The following is a 13343-nucleotide window of genomic DNA, read 5'->3' as shown; positions in this document are numbered from 1 at the left end:
ATCCAAAATGTTATCAAATAGTAGCCTTCCCATTACGAGGTGATATTTGACTCCTCTAACTTTATTAAACGTATGTCATCTTTTGTCAAATTCTTAAAAACATTATATTTTATAAGCTTTTTAAAAATTGTAATTAAAACGACAGAATAAGAACAAGTAGAATAAGAAATATAAGTTACCAATCAAATTAAATCAGTATTAACAAAATTAATTTGTAGAGGTGGCACAGAAGAACACAAAAGTGGCTTGGTGTACTTTCAGACATTTAATGAGGATCAGAAGTGGAATGAGTGCAATTAAATCCATACATTCATGATGGTATTAATGTTTTAAATATAAAATTTTGAATATAGAAATATTAAATGATTTAAATAACTGAAAAGATACTTTTAAAATGAAACAAACTGCCAGCAGGTGGCGGTAAGTCACTGATTTTTATCACTGAATCATTCATTCAATTGATTCATTCGAACGGCTGATTCATTCAGGAATGAAGCAATGGACAGTATTTATGAATGGGTAATTATGACTCACTGACTCAAGATTCGTTTAAAAACGCAGTTCACCGCTGTGTTTGAATGGAGATGCGCAGCGGCTGAGCTGTGACTTTGTTTTAAACTATTTTCAACAACGAAATAGAGCAAAATCAGACAATAGTGTTATAGTCAGACAATGTAAGTCACTTAATATTAACTTCTTGTTTATTGAATTGTATTGTATTAAATCAGTATCACATTTACAAACTCCTTTAAAAATCATTAAAAGCTGGCACTCATCTTAGTTCATCTCGATCTCACATCTATAATCAACGAAGCTCTCTACACTGCGCAATGAATCTCTCACTTTGCTTATGAAAGGATTCGTGAGATATGTCTGTGATACATCACTCAACGCTGCAAAAACACGTAGAAACATTTGAAGCTCCCCTGAGCGCAATCACAATTATGATGATGATCGGGTCAGTCGCACTGGTGCTCCTAAACATTTTTTTATAGTCGCACGCAGTAGTTTTCAGTCGCAAATGCTGAACTTTTCAGAGTTGTGACCCTGAGGGTAGCATACATGCTACAGCGCACATATTTTGCAGTGGTGTTCATGTAGATGATACGAGTTTGAGTTGGTTCTACATAAATGCCAAGTTCTGTCATGAAACTCTAGATGGCGCAGGCTGATGGGTGGTTAATGCAAACTAATGATATTCACAGCATTACATTACTTGGCACAAGCTGATTGGTTCATATTGCACACACAGCCAATAAGTTTGCTGCTTGACATTTAAATGGCTGGTTAGCATTCACTAGAGCTTTTCGCAGCACGCTTTCAGAGTTCCCCTGAAACCCTTCACCTTCCCCAGCTCCACCTGTATAGATCTGCTGCGGGTTATTATATATGCTACTTTTGTAGCAGCAGTATGTCTTAAATACTCACAGCACCATTTCTGCGTATGTTTTGGCAGTAGCTAGTTCCTGTAATTTGCAGCAACAGCAGCAATAACCAACAGCAGCAGCAATTCAGCAGCGTAGCAGATATATTCTGCCAAGACCAAATACAGCAACACTGTCACATCCATTACCATGCTAAAATCTTCTGAAAGTTGTCATGATAGAACTTTATTTCTGTTCCCCCTCTGATTCTTCCCTAATTCCCTATGCTCTCGATGCTTGGTAAGTGTTAAGATGAGTTAACATTTACAGGCAAAGTTTCAATAGGAATCAACATGATTGGGAATTTCCACGATTGGGTTCAGTTGATCATGCAAATTCGCCACACCAACCAACAGATAGCTGTTTGGTTTGAAAGCAACTTTGGTTCCACTTTATATTAGGTGGCCTTAACTACTATGTACTTACATCAAAAAAATAAGTACAATGTACTTATTGTGTTCATATTGTATTGCAAAACACTTTTGCTGCTATTGAGGTGGGATACAGGTAAGGTTGGGACAGGTTTGGTGGTATGGGTAGGTTTAAGGGTGGGTTAAGGTGTAAGCTATCGGTCAACACTGTAATTATAAATGTAATTACATAAATTAATTACAGATGTAATTACACGCAGGTATTTTTTAAAATACGAGTACAATGTAAAAACATGTATGTCCACAATAAGTGGATGGTATCAAATGCTTTATTTATATATAAGTACATCATAGTTAAGGCCACCTAATATAAAGTGGGATTGCAACTGTTGTGGGAGTTGTTTCATACAGTCCATCACTACACTATTGACGACAGAAGCAATATCATAGAGGAACCATTTTGGGTTCTCCAAAAGAAACTTTCAGTAAACATTTTTTTTTTCTCAGTGTGAAGAACTGTTTAACACTCTAAAGAACCTTCTTCCAGAACCTTTTGTGCAATGGAAATAATGTTAAATGTTCTTCATAGAACCATAGATTCCAATAAAGAACCTTTATTTGTAAAGGTCTACCACTGTTTTACCTTCTGATACCATAGCAGTATCATGGTGCCGCTACAGGGATCGGAGCTCTAAACAGATTTTCCTAATTTAGAGGACCATTTAATCACACCCATTTAATCATGAAAGAACTAAAACACAGCAGCCAGTAAGGAAGAAGTTTTCCTATGGTCATCATAAATAAAAATAAAAAAGAGAGAGAAAAGTTCAACGCTAAACCTACAGTCACTGGAGTGTATATTAAAATATAACGGATGGAATGTGGCTGAGAAATGTCTTAATAACACAGCACATCTTCTCATTTGACATCTCGCGGAAGTGAATTAGCCTTTCTGGCTTCTTACACTCACACTTCTGCCCAACGTGGAAGAGTGTAATAGAGTCAAAGCTGGTGGGCCTGTCACAGCTGTGGAAGCCTGAATCCCTCAATGGAGCTATATTATTAGAATCTACCTGTCCTTAGCCAGTATGCTACACTAACCTGGGAGTTGTTTCATACAGTCCATCACTACACTATTGACGACAGAAGCAATATCATAGAGGAACCATTTTGGGTTCTCCAAAAGAAACTTTCAGTAAACACTTTTTTTTTCTCAGTGTGAAGAACTGTTTAACACTCTAAAGAACCTTCTTCCAGAACCTTTTGTGCAATGGAAATAATGTTAAATGTTCTTCATAGAACCATAGATTCCAATAAAGAACCTTTATTTGTAAAGGTCTACCACTGTTTTACCTTCTGATACCATAGCAGTATCATGGTGCCGCTACAGGGATCGGAGCTCTAAACAGATTTTCCTAATTTAGAGGACCATTTAATCACACCCATTTAATCATGAAAGAACTAAAACACAGCAGCCAGTAAGGAAGAAGTTTTCCTATGGTCATCATAAATAAAAATAAAAAAAAGAGAGAAAAGTTCAACGCTAAACCTACAGTCACTGGAGTGTATATTAAAATATAACGGATGGAATGTGGCTGAGAAATTTCTTAATAACACAGCACATCTTCTCATTTGACATCTCGCGGAAGTGAATTAGCCTTTCTGGCTTCTTACACTCACACTTCTGCCCAACGTGGAAGAGTGTAATAGAGTCAAAGCTGGTGGGCCTGTCACAGCTGTGGAAGCCTGAATCCCTCAATGGAGCTATATTATTAGAATCTACCTGTCCTTAGCCAGTATGCTACACTAAACGCCTCCAGCTAGCACACTCAACTGGGTCACAGGGCTCCGGTCTGGCTCCGGTCGGCCATCAGCCAAGAGCCCTTTTTTTCCCCTCAGGTTCTTCTGTTCTTCCACTATTCTCTCTGTCAAAGTTTTCTTTTTGAGAACCTGAAAAGTTCCCATTAGAGCTAGAAGGCTCCAAACTACCTCAGTGAAATGTTAACTGTCACCAAAGTTGCGCTAAGAGGCCTGAATTTGATGCATGGGGTTGTCATAAATAGATATCATGTGGAGATAATGAGATCTGGCATGAAGGTCAATATGAAAAACTGTCCCAGCCCCTTCAGAGGTTTAGCCTTGGTGAACATGAATGGTTCGGTGTATGCATGGGTACATTTCAGCAAAGTGTAAGTTAATGGCTTTTCAGGGGCCATTTAAAGCAAGTCTAAGATCTAAAAAGAGATTAATGGAAAATTACCATTAACAGTCTAGGACAAACCTTGATCTCTCTACATAAATACTACATTAAATAAATATTATGCATGTTCCTGGTCTATTTCATCTGATATTAATAGAAATACCAGTGGTACTGTCATTATTATGAATGATATTGTTGAGGTTGTTAGCATTGCTGCTGCTATTGTTGTTGGAACTTCTCTGTTGCAAATACTATTCCTAAGGATTATTATGTTATTATGTTGAATTTGACATGATCACTATGTTTACTTTTTTTTCATGAATATCACACAAAAAGTTTTGTTTTTTAATTTGAAAAGGTGATATTATATGGGAATAATAATAATAATAATAATAATAATAATAATCATCATCATCATCATCATCATCATCATAAATTAATAGTACCAACTATTTCTTTTTTCATTTTGTTTTATTTTATTGTTATTTTAGTTAACTACTTTTACTTACTTTTAGTCAGTTTATGTTATTTTTTTAATGTCTATATAGTTTTTATTAATTAATTATGAAATTCTAACCTTTTTTTTGTTTTACTTAACTATGATGTGACACTGCATAATACACACCTAAAACATTTTATAACAAGTGTTATAAAATGATGATATCAAACTTTTTTTTTCCCCTCCCATGATCAATGTATAGGCTGCAGTAAATGGGCAAGCTGTAACACTAAAAATGAAAGCAATATTTTGAATGGAACCATGAAAATGTGTTATTTTAGTTCTAAAATATTGGAAAATGGCTAGGTGCTTTTACATTTCTGCCCATTAACAGAATAACACTCAGCGGTTCTTTCAACACTCTGCTGATGTTAGCTGGAAATGCTAAAAAAACAACTTCTCTAGGAAATACAGGAGTTAGTGATAAGCCTCTTCAATTTACACCCTGGGCACTGTAACAACTATCAAAAATGCTTTCAACCACATAGAAGTACATGGAGGAGCGCACACACACATCGTCCCAGGTTGAGTCTTATTTGTCTCCAGAGTCTGTAATCTTAATCATGCGAGTCACAGGCCTTGCTTAAGAAGTCAATGAGCGTCCACACCACTTTCCTCGACTAAGTCACTGTGCCAAGGAGCTTATTGCCTTGGAAACCTGCAGTTTGGAGTGTGGCATAATTAAGTGCCTCACAATCAGCCAGTTGATAAACAAAGCCTGAATTGAGGCAAATAAAGGAGAGTCAACCAAATGAAAAGAGAAAGCCTGTCGAAAGCCATGTTGATTACTTTTCTTCTTATTTAAGGAAAGTAACTCTGCCTGCCATTGTTGGCTTATAGTGCTTACAAAGTGAAAGACATTTGCCACGGGTAAGACCAACCGCTGGTACCAACTAAAATTATGTGACGTGACGTGACATGTGGCCAAGTATGGTTACACATACTAGGAATGAGTGCTCTGCATTTATCCCATCCTAAGTGCACACACACAGCAGTGAACACGCACCCGGAGCAGTGTAGTTTATATTAAACTAATTTAAACTTAAGGGGATAAATAATCCAAAAATGAAAATTCTGTCATCCCTTACTCACACTCATATCATTACAAACACTTTTTTGCTTGAATTGTTCCTTAAACATACTAAATTTATTGGTATGATAAAAGCATATCATACAAACCCATGCAAACTCAGCAAAGTCCTTTTTGCTTCTTGCAGGAACATCTATTGACTGCAATAAAATAAACTTCTCGGTTACGTATGGTAACCCTCATTCCCTTAAGGAGGGAACGGAGACGTTGTGTTGAGTGTACGACACTAGGGGTCGCTCTTGGGAGCCCAAACACCTCTGGCATCTTTGAGAAAAGGCCAATGAAATTGGGTGTGCAGAATTTGCATAGCTGGCCATTATACCCATATCTGGGTATAAATAGGCCAGCGTGGCATCTGCTCACTCGTTCTGTTCTGAGGAGTCAAGAAGCGTCTCAACCCACTCAGAGGCAATTCGGAGTTGTGGCATGATGGACACATCCCTCCAACAGGAAACGAAGGTTACCATACGTAACCGAGACGTTCCCTTTCTGTCGTTCACGCCGACATTGTGTCGAGTGTACGACACTAGGGGTCCCTATAATAAACGCCACAACTGCCAAACTGCGTCACGAGTCCACGGGGGCACAGTGTAACAAAGTTCGTAGTCACGGGAAGAAGGAGGCGGGAACCGGCGAACGTTCAAAGAAAACTTGAATAAAATAAACAAACACAAAATGAAAGCTCCGTTCCCACGGCTCTCGGCCCCGCCCCTCTCGTCACACACAGATGTTGACCAGCCAACATGTCACAACCAAATGCACCTCTCCTCCTCGTAACCTTCCAGCGCTCAAGACTTAAAGGGTTAGTTCACCCAAAAATGAAAATTAGTCCATAAATTACTCACACTCAAGTCATCCTAGGTGTATATGTTTATATCCATATTTAAAATGTAATAATCACTATATTGTAGCTTGCGCCAACAGTTGTACACGGAAGCAGTTCCGGTCTGATGAGGTATGAGGTCAGTGCTGCGCATGCGCCAGTTAGTCTCGTGAAAACCAGCGTTTGTTAACAGGAGCAAAGGAAGCAAAGTTTCCTTACTTTAGCAGAGGAAAACCAGTCTCCTCTTGGCTTATATCGAAATCCTCCGACATTCTTCTTTACAAATCCCTGAGTGCCATGAAACAGCTTGAAAGATCAAAGACAATTTTTAATATACCTCCGACTGGATTTGTCTGAAAGAAGAAAGTCATATACACATAGGATTACTTGAGGGTGAGTAATTTATGGGCTAATTTTCATTTTTGGGTGAACTAACCCTTTATGACCTCACTCTCCAACATCTGGGAGAGCCACCATAGAGGCAGAGATCCCCTCAGCCGGAGTCTTTTCCCATAGTAATACTCACCATAATATAACAGCTGAAAAGTCTTAGTAGTAACGTTGGGACAGTGACTATTCCCCCTTGGGAAAAGGCACTACGGAGATCACATCCTACCTGATGGGGAGGTAACATGTGAAGATCCACCTATGGACTTACAGAGGAAGTACCACATAGGGAAGGTAATGGGGTGGGCTCCGCATAAGGGGAGATATACCAAAACCCAGAACCTATCGACAGAATGTCTGTCTAGGGGAACACTGAGCCTTAGGGGCAATACAGTGGAGAATACACACATGGGGCCTCAAGAGGAGCCACTACATGTGGAGCACTAACCCAATACAAGAGTTCACTCGAGGGAACCTACCTCGTAATGAGTTCTAATAGCAAGTTCCTCCGTCGAACTTTGCTAAGAAAAAGTGCTTATGTGATGGAAGGGTAGTCCAGAGTTCATGAAAGGAACCTGAGCTGTACTGAATAAGTGCATAATTACCCTGGGGTGAGTAGTGCTGGTAGCAAGCTCTACACTCTGTCAGTCTCCTGAATCAAAGACAATTTTTAATATACCTCCGACTGGATTTGTCTGAAAGAAGAAAGTCATATACACATAGGATTACTTGAGGGTGAGTAATTTATGGGCTAATTTTCATTTTTGGGTGAACTAACCCTTTATGACCTCACTCTCCAACATCTGGGAGAGCCACCATAGAGGCAGAGATCCCCTCAGCCGGAGTCTTTTCCCATAGTAATACTCACCATAATATAACAGCTGGAAAGTCTTAGTAGTAACGTTGGGACAGTGACTATTCCCCCTTGGGAAAAGGCACTACGGAGATCACATCCTACCTGATGGGGAGGTAACATGTGAAGATCCACCTATGGACTTACAGAGGAAGTACCACATAGGGAAGGTACTGGGGAGATCTACCAAGACCCAGAATCTATCGACAGAATGTCTGTCTAGGGGAACACTGAGCCTTAGGGGCTATACAGTGGAGAATACACACATGGGGCCTCAAGAGGAGCCACTACATGTGGAGCACTAACCCAATACAAGAGTTCACTCGAGGGAACCTACCTCGTAATGAGTTCTAATAGCAAGTTCCTCCGTCGAATTTCGCTAAGAAAAAGTGCTTATGTGACGGAAGGGTTGTCCAGAATTCATGAAAGGAACCTGAGCTGGACTGAATAAGTGCATAATTACCCTGGGGTGAGTAGCGCTGGTAGCAAGCTCTACACTCTGTCAGTCTCCTGAGTCAAAGAACTGATGTTCAGAACTCTAGAAGAAACTGGTTCCATTTGTAGATTATAAAATCTAGAAAATGTATTAGGTGTAGCCCAACATGCAGCTCTACAGATATCTGCTAGAGAGGCCCCGTTCGCCAGGGCAGCTGATGCAGTAATGCCCCTGGTAGAGTGAGCCCTCACTCCCAGTGGGCAAGGAAGTCTTCTGGCCTGATAGGCCATTAGGATCGCATACACAATCCAGTGGGAGATCCTTTGTCTGGAGACAGCATTCCCCTTCTGCTGTCCTCCAAAGCAGATAAAGAGCTGTTCAGAACGTCTGAAACTCTGAGTGGGATCTAGGTATGTGCGTAGGGCTCGCACTGAGCGCAGCCAGGAGGGCCGTCTTCATAAAGAGGGCACTGAACTCAACTGACTGAAGGGGCTCAAACGGATCTCTCTGTAAGGCCTGTAAGACCACAGTGAGATCCCAAGAGGGAATGAGACGTGGCCACGGAGGGTTCAACCTCCAGGTGCCTCTGAGGAACCTAATAACCAGATCGTGCTTCCCCACCTATCTGCCTCCCACGGTGTCGTGTTTAGCCGCAATCGCGGCCACGTACACCTTAAGTGTAGAAGCAGACAGGTGCCTGTCCAGGCCTCCTTGGAGGATGGAGAGCACAGATCCAATGCCACATCTCCGAGGGTCCTTCCCCTGGGAAGAACACCAATTCATGGAAACGCGCCACTTCAGGTCGTACAGCCGCCTCGTTGACGGGGCTCTGGCCTGAGTAATGGTATTCACCACTGCTGGTGAAAGGTCTCTGAGTTCCTCCTGGTCGCGTCCAGACACCAAACATGAGGGTTACAGAGATCCGGGAACGGATTCCAAATTGTAGCCTTCCCCTGAGAAAAGAGGTTCTTCCTCAGGGGAATTCACCAGGGAGGAACTGATGCCATGAGCACAAGCTCTGAGAACCAGGTCCTGTTGTGCCAATAAGGGGCCACAAGCAGGAGCTGTTCTCCGTCTTCCCTGACTTTGCACAGTGTCTGTGCAATGAGGCTCACTGGGGGAAATGCATACTTGAGTAGGTCCCTGGGCCAGCTGTGAGCCAGTGCATCCGTCAGGGAGTACCACAACTGGCAATGGGTCGATTCCGACGAAGCAAACAGGTCCACCTGTGCCTGGCCAAACCAATTCCAAATTAGCTGAACCGTTTGGGGGTCAAGCCTCCACTCGCCCCCGAGAAAGATCTGTCGCAAGAAGAGATCCACTACATGATTGAGGTCGCCTGGGATATGAGTAGCATGAAGAGACCTGAGTCTGTGCTGGCTCCAAAGTAAAATAATATGGCAGGCGAGTTGTGACATGCGATGGGAGCGAACACCACCCTGGTGGTTGATGTATGCAACCGTCGCTGTGTTGTCCGTCTGGACCAACAAGTGTTGCCTTGGATCAAGGGTCGAAACCTCCTCAAGGCCAAAAGAACTGTCAACAACTCCAGGTAATTGATATGCCAATGCAGCCGAGAGCCTGTCCAGATCCCTGATGCTGCATGCCCGTTGCGCACGGTGCCCCAGCCTGTCTTGGAAGCATCTGTTGTAAGAACAATGTGTCTGGACACCTGTTCTAAGGGCACTCCTGCCCGTAGAAAAGAGATGTCTTCCCAAGGACTGAAGGTATGGCGACACAATGGTGTGATGTTCACACGGTGTGAGACGTGATGCCATGCCATGACTCGGGTACGAAGCCAGTGCTGAAGCGGTCTTGCATATGCATCAGTCCCAGCGGCGTGACTGTGGCTGAGGACGCCATATGCCCCAGGAGCCTCTGAAAGTTTTTGAGATGGACCGCTGTTCTCTGCTTGAGAGCCCTCAAGAATTTCAGCACCGACTGAAAGGGCCCGGTTCAAAGTAGAGACCTGCACTCCCGCGGGAGTACCGCGGGACCCGCGGGACCCAACGCAACATGGTGCGGCGTGGGACAACTCTGGATGGGTTGCTGAAGCGGTCTTGCATATGTATCAGTCCCAGCGGCGTGACTGTGGCTGAGGACGCCATATGCCCCAGGAGCCTCTGAAAGTTTTTGAGATGGACCGCTGTTCTCTGCTTGAGAGCCCTCAAGAATTTCAGCACCGACTGAACACGATCCTGAGAGAGGCGTGCAGTCATCGTAACCAAGTCCAATTCTACACAGAGAAAATAGACACTCTGCACAGGGGAGAGTTTGCACTTTTCCCAGTTGACCCGAAGTACCAATCGGGCTAGGTGATCGAGGACCATGTCCCTGTGTGCGCAAACCAATTCTCGCGAGTGAGCTAGGATCAGCCAGTCGTCGAGGTAATTAAGAATGCGAATGCCCACTTCCCTGAGAGGGGCAAGGGTAGCCTCTGCGATCTTCGTAAAGACACAAGGAGACAGGGACAGCCCGAAGGGAAGAACTTTGTACTGAAATGCCCGTCTTTCGAAGGCAAACCGAAGAAACGGCCTGTGCCTTGGTAGGACTGAGACATGAAAGTATGCATCCTTCAGGTCTATTGCCACAAACCAATTTTAGCGATAATAAAGGAAGTGCTGCTCGCATTCTGCCATGCCAAACCATGCACGCAGCAGCCCATGCTTGCTTTTCTGTTAAAAATAACAGTGGTTTAATGTTGATGCTTAGCCTAAATAACAAATATTTTATCGGGAGTGTTTATGCTGGGATGTTGTGGAGCTAGGGAGATGTTACAGAACGATTCCATGTAAATTTCTTCGATGTACTGAAAAAGTCTATATAGATTACTTTTATGCGGGCTTTTGCGGGCGGGAGCGGGACAAAACATGAATGTCGCGGGCGGGAGCGGGACCAGATAAGATATATTTCTGCAGGAGCGGGCGGGCGCGGGACAGAATCTTGCGGGAGCGGCACTGAAAAATCCATCCCGCGCAGGTCTCTAGTTCAAAGTCCTCAAATTCAGGATTGGTCTGAGCCCCCCGCCCTTCTTGGGTACAATAAAGTACAGGCTGTAAAACCCCTTCTTCATTTCGGCCAGGGGGACATGCTCGATTGCACCCTTTTCGAGAAGGGTTGCAACCTCTGCCAGAAGAACACCCGCATTCTCGCCTCGTACTGAGGTAAACAGAATGCCGCTGAACTTAGGTGGCCGCATGGTGAACTGAATTGCATAGCCGAGCCGAATGGTTCTAAGGAGCCATTGGGAGGGATTGGAGAGGCTTAACCAAGCATCCACATACCCTGCCAACGGTCTCAAAGGAACCATGTTCGACGTACCTCGGGCAGGGTTCCTGTGGCTGAGCAGAGTGGAAAGCACTGTGGTAGGAGGTGAAACGTCCTGTAAAACACACCGCGCCTTGTCGGCAGGGTCTGTCACATGTGCCACAGACGGATGAGGGAACATGAGTTCGCCAGCATGCGGGGTGGAGCCGAATCCGCCTCCCGTCCTCCCGTCGAAACTGGATCCAGGCTGGCCAGATGGTCCCTCCTCCCTGGGTCACCCGTCTTAGGAATGCTTTGAAGTCTTGCGAGGGTTCCTGGTGCCCTGATGACGAGCTGGTGTGTAAAACACACCGCGCCTTGTCGGCAGGGTCTGTCACATGTGCCACAGACGGATGAGGGAACATGAGTTCGCCAGCATGCGTCATGTTGGCTGAGTGATAGACCCTTTGCATCTGAATGTGAGGAGACAGAGTATCTGTGTCCAAACAGGTTCTGATGCATGGTTTCAGCGTCTGGCCGTCGCAAATGGGAGGGTGTGTATGTGAGACCCACAAATACTGTGTGTGTGACCCAAAGAAGAAGGAAATTGCTCTTTTATTGACCAGCTGAACGTGAGGAGACAGAGTGGCTGTGTCCAAACAGATTCTGATGCATGGTTTCAGCATCTGGTCATCGCAAATGGGAGGGCCAAAAACACTGTGTGTGTGACCCAGAGAAGAAGAAAATTGCTCTTCTATTGACCAGGTGGTGGCTATCTGTCAGGTGGAAGACAGCCGTGGTGAAGCTGAATCCACCTCCCTTCCCCCTGCCGGAAGTTGATCCAGGCTGGCCAGATGGTCCCTCCTCCCTGGGTCGCCCGTCTCAGGAAAGGTTTGAAGCCTTGTGAAGGTTCCTGGTGCCCTGATGACGAGCTGGTGGTGCCACCTTCCTGCGAGTGGTGGGGCATTGGTCAGGCTTGACTGAAGGCCCAGGCTATTGTGGGGCCTCAGCAATCCTCGCAGGGGGCCGTCCCTGGTGACGAGCAGACTGGGGCTGCTGACTCGGGGGTGCAGGAGCAGGACCTGACCCACGCTGAGGAAGGATTTGTTTGTTGACCTCCATCTGCTTCTTCACCGTGGAGAACTGCTGGGCAAATTATTCCACATTGTCACCAAAGATACCAACCTGTGAAATGGGAGCGTCAAGAAAGTGTACTTTCTTGGCTTCGCGCATCTCAGCCAGGTTGAGCCACAGGTGGTGTTCCTGGACCACTAAAGTGGACATCACCCTCCCCAGAGCCTGCGCCGTGACCTTCGTAGCCCAGAGGGCATAGTCACTCGCCGAGCGCAGTTCCTGCAGTACCTCTGGGTTGGGACAACCCTCGTGCAGCTCTTTCAACGCTTTGGCCTGGTAGACCTGCAGGATGTCCATAGCGTGCAGGGCGGACGCAGCTTGACCAGAAGCTGCATAAGCCTTCGCCACTATGGACGAAGAGAACTTACATGCCCTGAACGGGAGTCTCGGACGGCCCCGCCAGGTGGCAGCGTTTTGCGGGCAAAGATGCACCACAATCGCTCTCTCCACCTGGGGAACCTCCGTATATCCCCTTGCTGGACCCCCATCGAGGGTGGTCAAGTCACCTTTATTTATATAGCGCTTTTAACAATACAGATTGTGTCCAAGCAACTTTACAGTATTAAATAGGACTGAGCGCCCATAGGTGCTTGCTCAGCCGAGTCATCTGTTTCCGATGGCTCAAGCCCGCTCTCCGATGCTGTGATCGACAGCTCGTCCTGCTCGCGAGCCCTGAATGAGAGATTGAGCCCACCCAGGGAAGGGCTCTCAAACTCATCCGGAAACTCGACCGGTAAGCACGAAGCAAGGGAAGAACGGGAAGCTTGCGGGGATTGCCCTGGCAAAACTCCCTCCTCCCCATGCTCTTCCGCGGCGCACATCGCTGCGGCCTCATACCTGGAGGTAGAAGGACCAGAGCGGCAAGCAGCCGCGGTGACTC

At 44.9% G+C, this 13343-nt stretch overlaps 1 protein-coding gene across 1 annotated transcript in view; it reads right to left on the bottom strand.

Moving 5' to 3' along the window:
* The window catches only part of LOC107689478 (catenin alpha-2-like), a 519554-nt gene that overhangs the window by 26885 nt on the left and 479326 nt on the right, over positions 1-13343 (bottom strand). Inside the window, exons 15-18 of the mRNA XM_016487473.1 lie at positions 13158-13300; positions 12545-12810; positions 12335-12472; positions 11368-11802 (exon numbers count right to left, since the gene is read on the bottom strand). Of these exons, the coding sequence (XP_016342959.1) occupies positions 11368-11802; positions 12335-12472; positions 12545-12810; positions 13158-13300 (982 nt within the window). The remainder of the gene's footprint in view (positions 1-11367; positions 11803-12334; positions 12473-12544; positions 12811-13157; positions 13301-13343) is intronic.

This window comes from Sinocyclocheilus anshuiensis, unplaced genomic scaffold (genome assembly GCF_001515605.1).
Source record: "Sinocyclocheilus anshuiensis isolate Anshui unplaced genomic scaffold, SAMN03320099.WGS_v1.1 scaffold1215, whole genome shotgun sequence".
NCBI classification, from domain to species: Eukaryota; Metazoa; Chordata; class Actinopteri; order Cypriniformes; family Cyprinidae; genus Sinocyclocheilus; species Sinocyclocheilus anshuiensis.
This window is presented reverse-complemented; position numbering and strand designations above follow the sequence as displayed.